This window comes from Ovis aries, chromosome 1, assembly GCF_016772045.2.
Source record: "Ovis aries strain OAR_USU_Benz2616 breed Rambouillet chromosome 1, ARS-UI_Ramb_v3.0, whole genome shotgun sequence".
In the NCBI taxonomy this organism is placed as follows: domain Eukaryota; kingdom Metazoa; phylum Chordata; class Mammalia; order Artiodactyla; family Bovidae; genus Ovis; species Ovis aries.
The window spans coordinates 270002206-270022821 of record NC_056054.1 but is presented as its reverse complement, the minus strand read 5'-3'; the positions used below and the strand labels follow the sequence as shown (position 1 = coordinate 270022821).

Below are 20616 nucleotides of genomic sequence, written 5' to 3'. Positions count from 1 at the left end.
ATAACATTTTGAAACATGCCCATAATTTTTCAAGGTTTTAATTTTTTTGCCAGTTTAGATAACATTCTATGCTTTCTACAAATGTTTGGAACAGGAAAAAGCATCATTTGGAACTCGTAAAAGTGAAAGTGATTTTGGTTCATTACTCTTAACATAATTTTTCAAAGCTTTCTAGAAAGCTTTTAAAAAACTTAATGAGTAGCAGGATAACCAGTAAGGGTTTCATGCATTCATGCCTTATAAAGCTAACTACAGAGAAACCTTATTCTTGAGCTTGCTAGGAAGGAACATTTACTCCTATCCCTCATTTCTTTCCATCTGGCTGTGTCCTGTGTTTCCCTCACTCCCCCACTGGTTTGAGAGTGAGGGAAACACAGGACACAACCAGATGGAAAGAAATGAGCATGTGCAGCCCTGACTCTTTCTTTTTTCTCTTTCTCTTGGTAGCTGCCCGTTCAGAGAGCACATTTTCCCGTTCCTACTCCTTGCACTGTCTTGGGGGCAAGCACCCAAGTTGGAAGGCCTTCTAGCCCAGCACTGCTGTGAACGAGGCAGGGAAGCTGCTAAGTCATGGGTTTCAGTCTTGGGACAGACACTCTCTAGAGAAAAGAGCCACATCATCCTACTGCACTTTTATTAATTATCAAGGCGGTGCTTTGGCTCCACCTGCTGATTCTACTGCTTTATGTCTCAACTGGTGCAAAACTTGGATAGGATAAAGGGTATTACTTACTACACTTCAAAATTCCTTCTGGCATTACCAGTCATGCCCTACAAAAGGGTTCATAAAGTCCATTATTTTAAAGGATTTTAGTAAATATAATGACAATGAAAAATGAAGAGGAAAATTTAACTTTGATATTAAAACTTTCTCACTTTAGTCTTACCTGTACAGCAACCACTTGTGTACATGGAATATTTGTTACTTTATTGGTGCTTTCTGGATTTACTTCCCACTTGGCAGAATCTCCACAGTAGTCCTCGTTTCCGCTAGCCTCACTCTGGGCTATATCAGCACCATCAGAGCTGCACTCTGACTTCACTGGTGTTTCCAAAGATTCCTCAAGGATCTGTGTTTCGGAGGCAATCTGGTTACCATGGGCATTCTCAGCACTGAAATGATGAGCCTCAAAATGCACTTCCGTTATGTCACTGGCTACAAAAGACGGCACCACTGGTATTGGTCTTTGCAGGTGATACTCAGTAGGAACGCTGGCCAGGGGGGTGTAAATGCTATACTGGGGCAAAGTCGGTAACACACTGATGAAGGCTGGTGGTGTCTGGGTAATGTCAAATCCTCGAAAGGGAAGATATGTACAGTATCCTGTGACCAACTGGGGTCGAGGCCAATAGGTCGCTTTCACTTCCTCGGGAACTGGTTTGGGAGAATTAGAGGAGACTGGCTTGTGAATGGTCTCCTCAAGGACTGGCCTGGGAGAATCAGAAGATATCCCTTTGGGCTTCTCATCCTCAGAAACTGATCTGGAAGAATTATCGGAAACTGGTTTTGGCTTCCCAGTGTCACGAACTGATTGGGGAGAATTAGCAGATGCATGCTGAGGCTTCATGTCCTCAGAAGCTGGTGCTAAAGGTAAGTCAGACACTGGTTTGGACTTTACATCTGGTTTAAATTCCCTAGCAGTTGGATTCAGTGGTAGTTTAACTCGTAAATACTCTCCTGTTTTTGAAATTTCTTCTACTTTTGTCTTAATGTTTTTCTTCTTTCTCTTTTTCTTGAGCCGTAATGCAACTTTCTTCAATGCAATACAGTTGTCAATCACAACAAAACGAGGACATCCCAGGAGAAACGCTTTCAAACCTCCTGCTTTTTCTAGTATCTGTCGAGTTTCTTCTGGGAAGAACTCATATTCTTCAGAAAACATCTTGTTACTCATGTCCAAGGGACCATGTTCCTCCAACAACTGAGAGAAATAACTAGGCAAGAAAAATTTACATATGTTATTATAAGGAAGTACTTACACATGCTTTTCTGAAGAAAATATTTCTCAAAATTTCCCCCAAAGCAAAATACTACTTCATTTCTGACCTGAACATCTCCTCAACAAACACATTATATTCATATTAAATCTGAGAAAGGCTAACTGAAATCAATGATACTATAAATAAATTAAGTTTACTCCTCAGAAAATAATTCTTTAGAAGTTTTGGAAAAAAAGACTAAAAGGTTATTTTTTATACACTGTGATTAAATATTCTATATATATATATTTTTTTTAAATACTTGCTTTTGGATTAAAAAAATTATCTGGCTAGGGCTGCCGTCTATGGGGTTGCACAGAGTCGGACACGACTGAAGCAACTCAGCAGCAGCAGTCTTAGTTGTGGCATGTGAGATCTTTATTTGCAGCATGTAGATCTAGCTTCCTGACCACGGACCAAACCCACGCCTCCTGCATTAGAAGTGCGGAGACTCACTGGACTGCCAAGGAAGTCTCTGGAATATCTTTTCATGTACCGGCTGGCCATCTGTATGTCTTCTTGGGAAAATGTTTATTAAAATCTTTAGCCCATTTCTAAGCTGAATTTTTTTTTTTGCTACTGAGTTGCCTCAGTTCTCCATACATTTGGGGAATTAGCCCCTTATCAGATATGATTTGAAAATATGTGTATGCATATTTTCATAATTGAACGATGACCATTAGTGTCTTCAACGGTCCTTGATGGACTGCCACAGTGCCCGTGCATGTTGCTGCCGGCATGGGGCCAAGGGGCAGAAATGGGAAAAATATTTCAGAAGGCATTCCCGTCCTAGTGCTCCAGGTATGCCCCTTTGAAAAACCACTGTTTTCTACATGCTCATGATTCCTTTCTCTTTTTTTCAAGAAGCAGATTAAAGATCAGGACCCAATTGCCTCTTTCTTGGAAGAAAGCACGACAAGCAAGCAAGAACCACCATGTTCTTTTTGGTAGGCAAAAACTGACAGGGAGAAAAAACATGATTCTTATTTCACAAAGTTATTTTTATTTGCAACACACTGTGATTCAACCTACAATCAATTTCACTCTCCTGCTATCTGTAAGCTACATGCTAGGATCACATTTTCTACTTTTTTTTTGAAACCTTCCACTTTAACTGGTTAATAAATCTTGATTAACACTACTAAAGACTGTTTTAGGAAAAAGTGAATGCAGAAGACCATATACTACTGGCATTGCAGATATACTATCTGCAATGTATAGTATAATACCATATACTACAATAGTATAGGATAATACCATATACTATCTGAATGCAGAATACCGTATACTTCAACTATCTGTATCATAAAACATTAGAACGAAGGGGGTCACTGAAAACAAATCAGTCCAATCCTCTACTTTAAAGTAAAATATTTAAGTCAATTAAAAAAGCAGTTATCCCAATATCTTAACTCCATGTCTGTTACACTTTCTACTCTAACATTCTTTTCAGATACAAAAGTTTAGTTTCATTTTTCTTTTACCCAATGGCCAATTAAAAAATAATCTTCAAGCCAATCATCATTACATGTTTATTTTTTTAAATTCAAAGAAAGAATTAAGTTCTGAGGTATGACTTCCTGTAACTTCTTGACTTACTCCTATTATAAGATATAAACTTCATTTCAAAATATACAAACAAATCAACCCATTTTCTTCTCATAAAGTTACTTAATTTCTTCCCACTTATAAAGGTAATGTAGTCTTTAAGATGCAAACTCCTGAAAACTACAGTTTAGCTTCAGTTTAGATGCTTGAAGCAAAGGCTAGCATGTTTTAAGAAATACTAGTATAGTCCCCTGGAGAAGGAAATGGCTACCTACTCCAGTACTCTTGCCTAGAGAACCCCGGGGACAGAGGAGCCCGACGGACTATAGTCCATGGGATCACAAAGGGACGGACACAACTGAGTGACTGAACAACAATAACAGTACAGTTTAACAGTTGATTCCAGGCTGTCATCCAGCTCTCTGGGAATATGATTTGTTCAGCACTTCACCTCTGAAGAAAAACTATGAAGAGGGATCCAAGAGCATGTAACTAAACTGAAGAGGAATAATGCAACTGAGAAAAATAGAAAAAATAACCAAATTACAGATGAGTGATGGGTTTTCCAGGAGTTTGCTTACAAATTAATTTTCTATTGCAGATCTCGGCCCCTCAACTTCTTTTCCTAAAGAAAGCATCATGTACTACTTCTTAATGCCAAGCTTAAAAAAAAAAAAAAAAAGCAAAAGCTTTTTAGATTTTCCTGAAATCTATTACTCTATCCACTCCACTCAGACTTGACTTTAGTGTTAACTTCTTTTTCTTTTCCTTTGGCCACACAGCATGTGGGATCTTGGTTCCCTGACCAAGGATCACGCCCGTGGCCCCTGCAGAGTCCTAACCTTACTGGACCACAAGGGAAGTCCCCTAGTATTAATTTCACATTCACATTTTCAAACCAGAAGTAATTCAGCCCAAAGTTTCTTAGAAGGAAATCTTTTACTAGATGAATGCCAGGAGGCCAAGTTTTCAGTACAATACAGAGATACAGGGCTCTGTATCTGTACTACATCCCAGCTGGACAGCTCTCTCAGCAGTAGTCACCAGATCCTGGTATCCCTTCCCAGTGAAGGGTAACACTTCACCAAGCCACATGAAGTGTCACCGGGCTTAGGAGACACCAAACAACTACATCATATCAATGTAAAGACAATGAGAGCAAATAATCATACTATTCCCTGTCAAATATATACTGTGGAATTCATGATAAAAGATTATCGCTGGAAGCTTCATTTATCATTCCTATCAGGACACACTAGGACAGTTTTGGAAATACAAAGAATCTACATTAGCAGCGCAAACCGACACAACTAATAAACATTAGGGTTCTAAAAAAAATCTTTAATAGTTAAAAATCTCCAATTAACTTTGTGTAATACATGACCAAAAGCCATAGAAATACTTTTCTTCCCCAGAGTTTGTGAGCCAAACACAGATTCTTTAATAAATGGAAAGGGACACAAATTTAAAACAACTTAAGATCTTTTACTGGCAGCCTCAATATAACAGCTGGAATGTTAGGACACTTACTCATATAGAGTTGAACATTTTTGTTTTGGGTTTATGTCCCACAGCTTCTTATTACGGACAACATACTCATTACTATGCTGTTCATACAGAGCTTCAAATTCTTCTACATCCTGCCGAAGGTGATCAGGCACTACAAAGGGGCCCGCAGAATTTAAACTGCGTTTGCTGATAAAACAAACAAACAAATGATTTTCTTGTGAGTAATAAACTTCTAGGTGATCCAGAATAACATTTAAATTGGAACAAAGATAACATATTATTCAATTTTTGGATGCAAAAACACACTACCAGAGAATTTAATGTAGAAAAGTTAACTTTTCACAACTTTAGTCAAGAGACACCTGAGTGCTGAGTAAATTCTTTTATTAATACTTACTCATGTTATCAACAGTAATTTTTTTTTAAACTTCTGGTTTAGAAAAAAAATCAATGTTGTATTAATTGTAACATGTTAAAAAGCAAAATGAAAGGTTTTATTACAATGGTGATCAATTTAAGTTAAAGTGAGACTGAGACTGGTAACTACGGCACAATTGCACTCATCTCACATACTAGTAAAGTAATGCTCAAAATTCTCCAAGCCAGACTTCAGCAATACGTGAACTGTGAACTCCCTGATGTTCAAGCTGGTTTTAGAAAAGGCAGAGGAACCACAAATCAAATTGCCAACATCCGCTAGATCATGGAAAAAGCAAGAGAGTTCCAGAAAAACATCTATTTCTGCTTTATTGACTATGCCAAAGCCTTTGACTGTGTGGATCACAAGAAACTGTGGAAAATTCTTCAAGAGATGGGAATACCAGACCATATAACCTGCCTCTTGAGAAATCTGTATGCAGGTCAGGAAGCAACAGTTAGAACTGGACATGGAACACCAGACTGGTTCCAAATAGGAAAAGGAGTACGTCAAGGCTGTATATTGTCACCCTACTTATTTAACTTCTATGCAGAGTACATCATGAGAAACGCTGGACTGGAAGAAACACAAGCTGGAATCAAGATTGCTGGGAGAAATATCAGTAACCTCAGATATGCAGATGACACCACCCTTATGGCAGAAAGTGAAGAGGAGCTAAAAAGCCTCTTGATGAAAGTGAAAGAGGAGAGCGAAAAAGTTGCCTTAAAGCTCAATATTCAGAAAACGAAGATCATGGCATCCGGTCCCATCACTTCATTGGAAATAGATGGGAAACAGTAGAAACAGTGTCAGACTTTATTTTTGGGGGCTCCAAAATCACTGCAGATGGTAATTGTAGCCATGAAATTAAAAGACGCTTACTTCTTGGAGGGAAAGTTATGACCAACCTAGATAGTATATTCAAAAGCAGAGACATTACTTTGCCAACTAAGGTCCGTCTAGTCAAGGCTATGGTTTTTCCTGTGGTCATGTATGGATGTGAGAGTTGGACTGTGAAGAAGGCTGAGCACCAAAGAATTGATGTTTTTGAACTGTGGTGTTGGAGAAGACTCCTGAGAGTCCCTTGGACTGCAAGGAGATCCAACCAGTCCATTCTGAAGGAGATCAACTCTGGGATTTCTTTGGAAGGAATGATGCTGAAATTGAAGCTCCAGTACTTTGGCCACCTCATGTGAAGAGTTGACTTACTGGAAAAGACTCTGATGCTGGGAGGGATTGGGGGCAGGAGGAGAAGGGGACGACCGAGGATGAGATGGCTAGATGGCATCACAGACTCGATGGACGTGAGTCTGAGTGAACTCCAGGAGTTGGTGATGGACAGAGAGGCCTGGCGTGCTGCGATTCATGGGGTCGCAAAGAGTCGGACACGACTGAGTGACTGAACTGAACTGAAAAGGTACTTAAAAAAAAATTTTTTTTTAAAAAAGAGTATAAGAGTCTAGCATGCTGCAAAGCTGGAGCAGTGTTGAGTGTGGGCTCTAAACTGGATTGCTGGTTTAAACTCTGGCTCTGCTGAGTATGAGCTTGGTGTCCTTGGGCACAGTCAACTGCACTGTGCCTGAGCATCCTTATGTGTAAAATGTATGTAATAGTATTTATCTCTAAGAAAGAAGAATGGAATAGATGAGTTTATATATACATAAAAAGCTCTTAAAACAGTGCCTGGCACATAAGTGCTATCAAAATATAGGCTGTTATTATTTAAACTTAAAACAACTCCCTCACTGAAAGAGTCCAAGAAAATATGCAAAACAACTGTTACTACAACTCATTTAAGAAATGTGGGGGGGAAAATTTGTGGGTCTTTGGTCCATAAAGGAGTATGAGATAAAAAACTTACTGCTACTCACTAGTTTTATTTCTTGTATCTACCTGTCTCTTGAAAAGTCAGTTTCAACAACCAGATCCACTGGAAATCGCTAATACCTAAGGCTGAACCGTAATATCACATAGAGCCTCCAAAATATCTTCCTAGTAATTATCAACAAGACATTCTCTTCACTGAACATTTTAGAGAGTATTTTCTAGGATTTTCCAACAGTATCCTGCACACAGTAATAAGTTCTCAACCTTATCAAGTGAATGTTATCAACCCTCTGATTTTAATACAGTTTATATCAATTCTTAACACCGACAGCCCACACTAATAAATCAACCACAATGGGTCACATCAGGTTGTTACAACAGATGCATGTCTTGAGGCAGAGAAGTTAGGGAAATAAAAAAAGACAAGTTTAAAGGACACAGATTAATATACCTTTTAAGTTAAAATAAAAGCAAAAATTTTCAGACTGTGCTTACATATGGTCTTCACCTGAAGTGAAAGTCTCATTGTTTGGTGTGACTGAAGGTGTTCCAGATCCAACTAACATAGGCTGGTTTAAAAAACAAAAATGACAATGATTTTCCACTTTTACCACTAAAACTGATGAATGCTCATATAAATATGCACAAAAATTGCCAATATATATGACTTATCTAAATTTTCTTGTGAATAGGGACATATAGTAATTAAATTTTCAACAGCCAAAAATAGGCACAAGCTAACATTTAGATAGTTTCTGAAACTCCAAAAAATTTTACACTATCACTGTGGAAACTCTCATTTTAGATAAACTACAGATATATAGTCAAAGAGAAAAACAAAAGTTGTACTGGAACTTTTAAGCTACTGTTATCCGCCCCTATTTTCAACCCTTGCCTCCCATTTGATCCCGCAAATGTGTGATAGCCATTAAGAACCCACCGTAAGACTTAAAAGTAATGCCCCAGTCATCTCACGGGCTTGAAGCAGAGCTTTAGGTGAGCGGAAGGAAGGAGTCTATCAATTCTGAGGCTCTGCCATGATGGTTAGTATTTAGCTTTTTTTTTTTTTTAAGTCTTTATTGAATTTGTTGTAATACTGGTTCCTCTTGTTCATGTTCTGGTGTTTTTTGGCTATAAGGCATGTGGGATCTTAGCTGCCCAACCAGGGACTGAATCCTCTCCCCAGGCACTGGAAAGTGAAGGCTTAACCACTGGACCACCAGGGAAGTCTCAGCATTTTTACTTTGAATATTTAGGTAATAATCCCATTAATTAATAATAATATGCATCATGTCTTGTCATACAGATAATGACATGAGGGCACAGGGAAGTCAATTTGCCCAAGGTCACAGAGATAATAAAAATAATAATTGGTAGAACCAAGGTTAAGAACCCAGGTCTGCCTGATCTCAAAGCAGCCCTGGTCACACTGATGAACAGCCATAAAAAGTGCTACATTACAAAAATGATTTCACTAGGAAAAACCTAGAAAATGAAAAGGATAATAGTCTCTGTTAAGAATTACTTACCTACGACATGAAACTTCAACTTCCTCAAAATGTAGGAAACTCACAGAACATCTTTAAAGCCTAGAAAGTCTTTCTCTACAAAGTTCTTCAAAACATCCCAAGAACTAATTAATTCTTATTTATAAACTCAATTAAGAAACAATACAGAAAATATTCCATACCTTTGAATCTTTTGGCTTCTTTTTCTTGCCTTTGTTTTTTATCTTGGTAAAATTACACTAAAAAGTAAAAAAAAAAAAAATTATTGAACACTCAAATAATAATATTATGAAGCTACTATATATTATAAAGATGCCATTTTGATTTTCATAGACTGGTCCTAAGTTGAAGTACATAAAATGTTTACCAAAAATTAACACTTTAGTGTGTCAAGCCCCACTGTTTTGATTTATAATAGAAAATAAGAAAAATGCTAAATGACACCTAATGCTATATTAACTAAAATTAATCGTTCCAACTTAAGATGCTGGTACTCATTTTCAACAAGGTTTATGCCATTTCAAGTAATTGATGAGATTTATAAAGTAATTTCAGCTATGTGCTTATCACATTTTAATGATTTTTCTTTACTAACCAAACTAGACATTCTGCACTTGGCCAGACACCAGGGGACCAACAGTGAAATTAGAAGCAGCATCCAACTTCCCATCGGGTCATGTCATCTGTGCTTCCAGTCAGCCAGATAGGATCTGACTGAATGAAGACAAAATTTTAAGTACAGACAACGTGATCCTAAAAAAATCATTAAACAAGTATGTCTCTGTTAGAAAACTGCCACAAACTAATTAAGGAAGACAGCTCTAGAATTATTTTAACTTTTTAAGCTCAATTATAAGCCACTCAAAGTCCATTTGTTTTCCTTACAGAACGAAACATAATTTTTATCATTATAAGGTTAACATTTTATTTTTATGCCATTAGATGACTCAAGAACTCCCTTCCTATGTCTATGATTAACATTCATTAGTTGTGAAAATTTATGGACACTGTCTAATTTAAGCCGCAGAGTGTGCTGTCTGTTGCTCCAAGAGGAAGACTGGGATTACTCTTTCTGAGAAAATGGCCATGTTACCTCAAAGTCCTCAAGATTTGGGTCTGCAGTGCCTCCTGGGATATAAACAAACGCTGGGTCCTCCCCTCCTCCTCTGGCTGACACAAATTAGAATATGACATTGAAAACAACAGGGTAACTTACTGGCACGTCACCACTGTCCTGTTTCCTTAACACAGTGCAGCGGCTGTCTGTTAGAAGATACAGATGGTTTTGTAAGGGAACGAACGGTTTATATTGCCGTATGATACATGAAGTCCTTAAAGAAAACCACCCCAGATACTACTAACATCCACTATGTCCTACTCCTTATTTGGCTTTGACACAGTTTAGTTTAGAAACCAAGAGCAAAATGGCTGACTCGGTGGAAAACCAACTACTAAGAATCACAAAATTTCAATCTAACTTAGTACAACTTGAGTTTTTTCTAGATACCAAACTCTGTGCATGCTAGGTGCTGGGAATACAGAAATGTATGGAAAAGTCCCTACCATCAATAAGCTCACGTTCTGCAAACTACACAAGAGAGGCAAACACCACAGCCTAGTGTGCTAAAGGCAGTGGAAACAAAGCTGACAGAGGAATGCCGTCTTCAAGGGGAGCAGCCCAAGGAAGGGTCAGGGAGGGCTGTGGGGAACAGAGGACTTCGGATGAGTAAGCAAGAGGCTGGATGTGAGCAGGGACAGCACAAGGCAGGTTTGGGCACAGCAGGAAATGAAGTGTACATTCCGTGGGGAGACAGGAGCATGCTGCTGAGCCCAGACTGTGACTTCAACCTGCAGGCAAAAGGAAGGGTTTCCCAAACAGACTACTTAGAGAGGATCAGACAGATGTTCTAGAAGAGTCAGCAGAAGCAGTGTGAGAGAAAGGTTTGGAGTGGGAGGGTCAGAGGCACGGAGACCTGTTGGGGACTACTGAGATCATGGAAAGGTTATTAAGATCCTGGCCTAGGGAAATGGAGATGGACAGGGAAGCCCAGATCAAGAATACAGCTTATTTGACTTGGCAACAAACTAAGTAAGGGGTAAAAGGCAAGAGGAAGGGTCAAGACCGATTTCAGCATTTCCTGATTGAAAACAGTACATAAAGCATTATTATCTGAGATAAATCTCATGTGGCTTAAGCCATTCCAAGAGAGAGTTATGCACATGGGATCCAAGAGAGAGTTTGGGTCTCCCAATTATCACAGCACTGATGATGTTATTGAGCACTTAATTTATAAGATCAGTGGATTTTGAGAAGTTTTTAACCAATGTAATTGTTCTTTTAAATGAAAGGAGATAAAATTGAAAATGTTGGGGTAAGGGTGAGAGGCAGAGGTAGTGGACTTGAAAATCTGTTGGCTGGTCATTTGGTTTGTGGCTTGCAACTCTATGACTGAGAACAGAGAAACTCACAGCTAGATGGATTGGGTTTTTCAGGCACAGAACACAAGAACCAGAGAAAATGCACAATGAAAGGGAATTGTGTCCTCTGGAATTGTCCTTGATGTGATCCAAACACGCATCAAGTTTTGTAAGCTCAGTCCCAGAAAAGCATTTTATTCCCAGCAGCAGCAAGCTGAGAGCAATCAATCCAGGATATCAAGAAGCATGTCATCCCCAGTCATGAAGCAGTGTCCCTGGAAAATAAAGCCACCTATATCTGAGTATGTTCTCTCCTAAGAACCACAATGAAAGTAAGCTTTTCAGTTTCTTATATTGTATCTGAATTTCATAATGTATAACTCTTTAGTACAAGGCCAAAATCTTTTCATGTACCCTTTAAAACAAATAGCATGAAATCTGAGTCTAACTCCTGACAATACATAAAGCAGAAGTCTGATGAGAAGGGAAAAGGAAGAGGGCAGGGAGAGACAGTATCCTAAGAGATACATGTAGTACCAAAGATAAGAAATTTAATTCCCGAACTGAAGAACGTGTCTAACTCTGGATGTCAACTGTCAAATCCACCTCCATGTTCACAGCGGGGCGTGGACTCTACCCCTGCACTAAAAATTTCCTCTTTCCAAGGAGGGGAACCGCTCAGCACTTTTCCTGGCCCTCTCCTCTCCCATATTATAGTTACTTGTATGTTCAATTTACGCCTTTTTCTAAACATAAGGTCCTGAGGGCAAGGACTAGCGTAAGCATTTCTGAATTCCCTGTTATCACACCTAGCACAAGGTGTTGAAGGCAGCAGTAAAAGATTTCTAATGAACTGAGTTAGAGGTGTAGCTGGGCTACAGCCTCCTTTTCTGACTCCCAGCTCTAGGCTCTTCCCATCACAGCAGATATGCTATCTGTTCTAGATTCTGCAAACACTGCCTCCTTCTGCAGGCCAATGTTTCCTTGAATGCTACAAACCAAACCATTTCCTAAGAAACCTCATTCCCTTAATATGTATGCCATCTTTGCCATGACACTGTCAAAACACCTACAGTGAGAATAGTCCATGTAATGTATCCATCTGAGTGTCCTGACAACACTGAGATCCATAGAGTAAAAAGGCTTTAGTATATGAAAAAAAATCACTGTTCTTAATACTAACTTCCCCAAATAAGCCAGATGTAGCATAATGATTTTCATTATTTTCTTTGTTAAGTATCTAAGTAAGCTAGATCCTTTGAAGACTTTTTCCTTAGACACAAATCGAAACTGTCCACATACCCATTATATCAAAGAACTCGTCCAGGGCATTATGCAGTGCCGGGAACTTGTCTCTGTGTTCTTCCAGCAGCCATATTAAACACCGCGCTTCCTTCAGTGACGTAGGCTCATAGAAATAATCAAGTTGCTTTCCTTCTATAGAGCCTAGCTTATGACCATATTTCTCATTCCAGAGAAAAGTCATGATGCTAAAATCAAGCTCCTTAAGAGGAGCCCCATAACGAGAAAAGAAAGGTCCTGTGGCATCTAAGCCTATAATAAAAACAAAACCCAAGTCAGAAGAAGGGAGGATTATTTGCTATAAAATTACATTCAGTTTCACATCTTGGAAAGCAGTTCTATTATAGTTTGCTTACATTTTCAGTGAAAACATTTAAATACTTGAGAATAAACTTATTCAAGCTATTATGGATTTTAGAAACACCATTTCACATGAATATGCTAAATACAGTAATTCTTACCTATTAGTTGAAAAAGGTGGGCCAAAGGCTTCTATTATTCTAGCTATTTTTATTAGACTTAGGAAAAAACAAATTTTTTAGTATTTATTCTTATTTATTTCTGCTGAGTCTTAGTTGTGGCATGAGGGATCTAGTTCCCTGACCAGGGATTGAACCTGGGAGCATGGAGTCTTCACCACTGGATCACCAGGGAAGGCCCAGAAAAGGAATTTTTTAAAGGCATTAAATTCCTCTAAAAATATAACAGTAACTTTTCACTACTTTATAATGATTTTCATTCCAATTAGTACAAGCTAGCTAGATTTTACAATGCTTTTCTACATATATTCTATAATAACAAAACATCAATAATCTATGGAACTTCCCAAATGCCTTTAAAACAGAAAATGGGTGAACTCTTCATCCGACACCTTCAAGAATGCACCTCATCCCCTCGAACACCGTGGCCCCTTATCCTCCTCACGAGATTCCAGGTGGTCACTATTCCTGATCTTCCTCCCGCTTCTACAACTCCAGAGGAAGGGGTGGCTGCACCCTCATGCACTACTACTGAAAGGAGGTAAGCCCCTACTGCGTGCTAACACAGCCACCAAAAGCAAGGACTGGCTCTGCTTTCTCCCCCTACATCGCTAACACTGGACGGGGCACAGGTTCTCAGTCTGCAAATGAAGCAGAGCCTGCCAAGTCAAAACTACCCCAGACAGCTGAGCCTTCCAGATGCAACAGCTCTGCAGAGGTCATGTTACATACCAGTGTATTTAAACACAAGAATCAGCGACCATGTGAAATACTCACATGATACAAGGTTTAAGAGAATCATGGATGAAGAAATACCACATTCAAATCTCCAAATACAGCTCAAATCAGAGCGTGTGCTCAATGAGAGGAAGGCAGCAGATCACACCTAGTACTGAAATGTTAACCCTGCTCCTACTCAATTTAAATTAGTCTTTGTTAAATAAAGCAAATTAAAGTAAGAAATATCAAACATTTTATCATTTCCTTGCCTGTTTAGCAGACACTAATGGCAGTGTCGCTTGGGACTAGTGTTATGGGGCCAGGAGCCCGTGGAGATGCATGTCCACAGCAGCAACATTAGTCACCAATCACAGCAAGTGTCCTGCCACCTCACTGTGCCTCCTGGCAGACACCTACCAGTATATTCTCTGAAACTAGTGTTCCATCAGCTCCCGTCTCTAAGGCAAGCCAGGCTGGCAACCTCTACGGGCCGCTGCTATGGCTCCCGCTAGCCTTTATCCAATAGCTGCCGACTGAATCTTCTGCTGGGCTAAAGTGGCCACCTCGGTCACCAGGACAAACAAGGCCACGGTCAGTGCCCAAGGACCCCATCCTCTAGGGTCAGTTGGCAGCTTTCTCTGCCACTGCCTTCCATGGTCCCTGAGTAGGTCTGGTAAAGAGCCTGCTCGAAGGTTCTTCCTCAGCCAAACTAGGAAAATCAGGACAGAGCGCCAGAGTTTTATGATCCTGTGATTCACGCTGCTGAAGGTCAGCCCCAGGACATTTCTCTTGATTCTTAGATACAGATCTGCCACAGGCGATCCTAACCAATCACCCATAGCTCCATCCACTCTCCCCTCCAAACTCTTCACAGAGGGCACCCCTGCGCAGCTGACTCCAAGAGGTGCTATTCACCTAGGGGAGTGCCTGGTAGTCACGAAGTTAACATACTGACAATAGCTGAGCATAACATAGGACTAGACTTTCTTACTGACATCTTTCACAAAAGCACAAGGTAACCTTTCTATAGAAAGAAAGTGAAGTTGCTCAGTCGCATCCGACTCTTTGCGACCCCATGGAATGTAGCCTAACAGGTTCCTCTGTCCATGGGATTTTCCAAGCAAGAGTATTGGAGTGGGTTGTCATTTCCTTCTCCAGGAGATGTTCCTGACCCAGGGACTGAACCTGGGTCTCCCGCACTGAAGGCAGACACTTTACCATGTAAGCCATCAGGGAAGTCAACTTATCTACAAGGTAACCCCAAAATTGTGAACTTCAGGAAACAGTGTTCTTCAACCATACAAATTTGTAGTTCTACATTTTAAAAAATCATAAATGATAGTAAAATGAAGAAGGATTCAGAGATCTGTATTTATCCTCCTACGAAACTGCATCTCTACAATTAAGAGACATACCAAAGCTATTAAGTTTCTGGATCCAGGTGGCTAGTTTTGGCTCCACTTCTTTAAGCTCACTCAAAACATGCAGAAATACCCTTGTCTTTACTCTGTTCTTTTCCTGGATCAAATGACGAATAACATAGTCCACTGCTTCATTCAGGAAATTTCTGCTAGAAAAACACGTTGTGTAGTCTTCTGTGGTTAAAACCTTCCAAGAAAGCAATTCTTTGAGAAGCTTGGAAGTATTCAGTATCCCGGACTTAATCTTGTCAGCGTACTGCTTTATGCACTGCAGAATTCTGTCATCAAGGAACTGGCAACTTTGGACACGGCTGATAGTTTCTAAGGATAAATAACAGTGGACAGTGAAAAGGAGAAAGAGGACCAATTTGCAAAAACATAAACTGTGAAAAACTTAACCTAACACTGTGTGTGAAAGTGAAGTCAAAGTGCTAGTCACTCAGTTGTGCCTGACTCTTTGAGACGCTGTGGACTGGAGCCTTGCTAGGGTCCTCTATCCATGGAATTCTCCGGCAAGAATACTAGACTAGGTAGCCATTCCCTTCTCCAGGGGATACTCCCAACCCAAGGATCAAACCCATATCTCCTCCGTTGCTGGCAAATTCTTTACTGTCTGGGCCACTAGGGAATTACACAGCAATATAATCCGTGACTCAGATGTATTCTTTATGTTGTTTTAAATAACCTAAGAACTTTTAAATTAGATATATGAAGTATTTAACTTTAAAAGTGCCTTTAAAAGACATGAAACTTCACAGTAAATCAAACATATCAAGTATCTTATTTCCTTCACTGGTACCACTCATGTAACATCTAAAAACTTAGTTCCTCTAAAATAAGGTTACTTCCCACAACAATCTTAACTGAGCCTTATCAACTACCCAAATTTTACATTCAATAAATATGTTTCAGGCATAAATGTAAAGCTTTTTTTTCCCCCTCGAGTTGAAGGGATCGTCGCTTCAGGTATAAAAACAATATTTGGTTGAATTTGGATAAATATGTGTTATTTATCTTACTGTTGAATCCTAAATCATAGACCTGTGGAGTTACTGATTGCAGTATCTCAAAAGTGCATCTTCCTACCCAGGCATTTCCCCCAAAAAAGTGGCCATTTAACCTCTTGACGCTAATACAGTAAATAACATACAAATACAAAAAATATATAAAGTAAATGATGTTCCCTAAAATTTTTTTCAGTAAAAGACAGTTCCAATTGATTTCTGGAACGTTAATGGAATAACCAGTCAATCCTAAAGGAAATCAACCCTGAATATTCATTAGAAGGATTGATGCTGAAACTCTAATACTCTGGCCACCTGATGCAAAGAGCCGACTCTTTGGAAAAGACCCTGATGCTGGGAAAGATTGAGGGCAGGAGGAGAAGGGGGTAACAGAGGATGAGATGGTTGGATGGCATCAATGACTCAATGGACATGAGTCTGAGCAAACTCTGGGAGATAATAAAGGACAGGGAAGCCTGGTGTGCTACAGTCCATGGAGTTGCAAAAAGTCAGACATGACTTAGTGACTAAACAACAAGATGAAAAACAAAGATAGCAAGAGGAAATATTAATGCTGACCACAGTCATCAGAGTAGAAAATAAGAATAATTTACTTTAACTTAAAACTGAAAGTAGTCCTAGGGAATAGCGCACAGTACAATGACTATAGTTAATAATACTGTTTCGTGTATTTGCATGTAGACCTTGAAAGTTCTCATCATGAAAAAAAAATTCTGTATGTATGGCGGTGGATGTTAACTGGATTTATTGTGGTAATCATTTTGCAATATATAGAAATATCAAATCATTATGTTGTACACCTGAAACCATACATTAAAAAAAAAGCAAAACCACAAAACTTGAAAGTAAATGTGTCCACAGGGACAGTAAATCACTGAGACTGCTCCCATGTTGATCAGGGAATGCTGATGAGATGAGCATAAAACACAAGGTAATCTCTCTGGCATCTTATATGAATGGCTTCTTTACGTGAAGCAGCATACTTCAGATAATCAGTGGCTAATTTACAGTTCAAACATATGTGTGGAATTTCAAATACTATTTTCATGTTAACAATGGAGATAAGGGAACTGAGACAATTTGCCCTGTGTAAGTGGCAGGAAAGTGTTTTCAATTCCTGTATATTACTTCTAAATTCAGTGTTCCTTACACTACACCCCTTCCCATCTCAGGATAATCAAAAGATGGTGATAGTATTAAAATACCAAGGGAAATCTAAATTTCAATTCAATTTAAGTATTAACATAAAGCCCAACAAGATGAATATTTGTATACACACTTTTAAGCAAGAATATGAGATTCTCATCATGCCTCAGACTCCCAGCATACCTCTCTGCTCTTCAGTTTTTGGTGGGTTACTTTCCCTTAGGTCCTCTTCCAGTCTTTCTTGTGCTAATTTTTTTGCTTCCTTTTTTTGGAGCTTTCGTTTCAATTTTTTGTCTTCTTTCAGCCTCAACTTCTCTAGGCTGATAAATAATTACAATTAGTGACAATTCACCTTTGTTATGAACTCAACCAACTACTTTCCTTTGCCAATTGTAGAAGCCATTTTCCAAGTTTTCTCTTTTAGTTAGAACTTGGGACTATATCCTCTGTTCAATACCAAAAACTTCTGACACATGGTCAATTCAGTCAAAACAAGTGTACTTATATTTCATAAAAACAAGAACATCAATGACTAAGGGATTTCTAATTAAGGATGCATATATAGATCATACAGATATTATCCCCATGTATAGAAAATACCATTAGGGTAAAGAGGAATAGTACAAAAATTACTATGCAAGATAATACATGTCAATACTCGTTTCCACAGTAAAATATCATTTTCATAACCCAATAATGATCCACAACATTCAAATTTGGTCAATACGGCTATAAGAAATTCTCTTCAACAAATAATTCATTTTCTTTTGCTTTTTCTTGGTCACCAATGATAAAAAAAATAACTTCTTAAAGTGGAAACAAAAAGCAGGGCAAAAAAGAAAAGAAAAAAGGATTGAATTATTTGAACAAGAAGATAACAGAAAAGTGACTAATTTTGACAGTTCGTTAAAGTATTTCAGGAGAAAGAGTCACTGGTTCAAAATGTTTGCTGAAGAGAACAAAAGGAAAGATGTTTTTGGAATTAAAGAGTAAACAACTGAGAGATAAATATGTAATTTTTATCCAAATTTGAAATCTACTGAACACATCATTTCATAGTTCAAATGTCATTTTACTTATAAATTCAATCACTAAATAATGCTTTTTATTCAAGTTTTTAGCATTTAACTATTCAAGGTTGTCTTGAAAGTTATAAATACCTATAAAATTCACTTTAAAACTACTTATTTGGATATGTGTGCTGAGCCAATTTTTAAAATAGCATTATTTAGAAATGTGCATTTAACAGAATCATATTCTAATGGACATTATTAATCTGATTATTAAAAATCTTACCTAGAACATTTCTGTTTCAGAATAGGTCTTGGAGGAAGCTTTTCTTTAATGACCTTGTGTTCAAACTTTAAATAAAACAGAGACATCTAAAATTTGTCTCATGCTCCCATGACATTAAGCATAAAATCACAAGTTTAACAAGCATTTCAAATGCAGAGTCAACATCCAAACTGATAGAGAACAGTAATGGTACTCTGACCCAAACAAAAGCCCAGAACACTTTAGCAACACAATTTACTGAAAAGAAGAAAAAGAGAGTACACACAGTTAAAGGAGGTTAAAAAAAAAATTTAGAGTAAGCAGAAGATCAAATGAATGACAGATGTCATTACAACAACCCACTCCTATAGATCCCACGCAGTATAGCTCAAGACCCTCTCCTCCCTCCCTAAGATCCTCTACCTTGTCAACATCAAAATATTTACTGGAAATTAAAAAAAACAAGGTTATCAAAAGGAGTAAAATCAGTAAAACTGAAATGCAAAAAACCTCCTTTGCCTTTTAGGAGACAAAAGAACACTAGAATCCTTAATTGCAAAGAATTATTATTTTTTAAAAAAAGAGAGAGAAGCAGCATTCTTACATCCCATTATTTCCTATAATTTCTTATATTAAGTAACTATTTCATTCCTGGAAAATGCAAGGAAATTTTACATAATATTTTATAAGGTATAAGCAATTTGGTTATCTATTTAATGAGATTTCCTCAGGGTCTACTTACTTCACATTTAACTTGACCACCACTGCTGAAGATGATAATCTTTGAAATGATTCCTTTACAATCAGGAGTAAGACAAATTCCTTGCAGAAAATCCTATTTGATTTAAAAACGGGGGGGGGGGGGAAGGGGGTTACATCTTGGCATAAATGTACACATGTATGCCATTTTAACCACGGAACAGTCAAAATATGATCTAAAACCTTCTTCAGGAGGCACTGCAAAGTCCCTGCTCACTGCCAGCTGACTTCCAGAGCCTCCAGCTGCAGGGCTGTCCACCTGACTTGCTTGGTCATGTAAGATGAGCTGCCTTGACGTGTGCTACCATCCACACCAAAGCTTTAAGAACGCTGAGTGGACTGGCCACTGCTCTTTCCTCTAGATCACAAGAACATGTCTCAGTCACTCCTCAACCTCAATTAAAAAACAAAGTCCACAGCCCCACAGACCGGAGCTGCCACTGCCCAATCCTGGACAACAACTGCAAAACTGCAAGACAAGTAATGTAAGCAAGAAACAAGCCTTTCTTACTTTAAGTCATGAGACAGTTGAGTTACTTCAAGGTACCCTAGTGAAAGCTAATGTACAGAGGGTACTTCAACCCAGGGGAATGGTTAGGACCACTAAGGGCATGGGTATAGCTGGTAGTGGTAGTGGTGACTGTGTCCCACTCTTTGCAACCCTGTGGACTGTAGTCCACCAGGCCCCTCTGTCCATGGGATCCTCCAGGCAAGAATACTGGAGTAGGTTGCCATGCCCTTCTCCAAAGGATCTTCCCGACCCAGGGATCGAACCTGGGTCTCCTGCATTGCAGGTGGATTCTTTGCCATCTGAGCTACAGCGCCACTGCCCTGAGGGTATAGCTAGAGAAGCTCAATTAAAGTGAGACAAAGACATAGCACGAGTGACTCAACGGCAACAGTTATTTGGTCACATCATCATACCTCTAGATAACAACATGAGACTATGTAAAATGTGGGCATTTATTTTTACTAAACTTGAATAATTACTTCTGCTAACATTCACCTAGCACAACCACTTTATTCTTTCCTCCTCAATAAGGACAGGGGTTTATATGAGGCTAAGTAGTGTAGAGTAAGGTTCTTTTTTTAAGTCCATAGTTTATATGGATCAGAAACAAAGTCTATGAATGAAGATTATTAAACTATGACTGCTCTCAAAGTGTATCTGGCTAATGGTAATTAACATAATTATCTCGCTAATTAAGAGAAACCCCAACCAAATATGGCAGCACAAAATTTAAGTTGATTTCTTAGTACAAATTATCTCAAATGTTTTTA

The 20616-nt window shown here is 38.6% G+C and overlaps 1 protein-coding gene across 10 annotated transcripts in view; it reads right to left on the bottom strand.

Annotated features, from left to right (window-relative positions):
- TTC3 (tetratricopeptide repeat domain 3) overlaps positions 1-20616 on the bottom strand; it is a 125438-nt gene that overhangs the window by 34055 nt on the left and 70767 nt on the right. For all 10 annotated transcript variants that reach the window (XM_027961621.3, XM_042238430.2, XM_027961634.3 and 7 more), the window contains 10 exons: positions 19319-19411; positions 18598-18662; positions 17485-17621; positions 15125-15451; positions 12511-12762; positions 10007-10053; positions 8973-9029; positions 7778-7851; positions 5059-5223; positions 888-1935 (listed from right to left, as the gene is read on the bottom strand). In XM_027961621.3, coding sequence (XP_027817422.2) covers positions 888-1935; positions 5059-5223; positions 7778-7851; positions 8973-9029; positions 10007-10053; positions 12511-12762; positions 15125-15451; positions 17485-17621; positions 18598-18662; positions 19319-19411 — 2265 coding nt within the window. The remainder of the gene's footprint in view (positions 1-887; positions 1936-5058; positions 5224-7777; positions 7852-8972; positions 9030-10006; positions 10054-12510; positions 12763-15124; positions 15452-17484; positions 17622-18597; positions 18663-19318; positions 19412-20616) is intronic.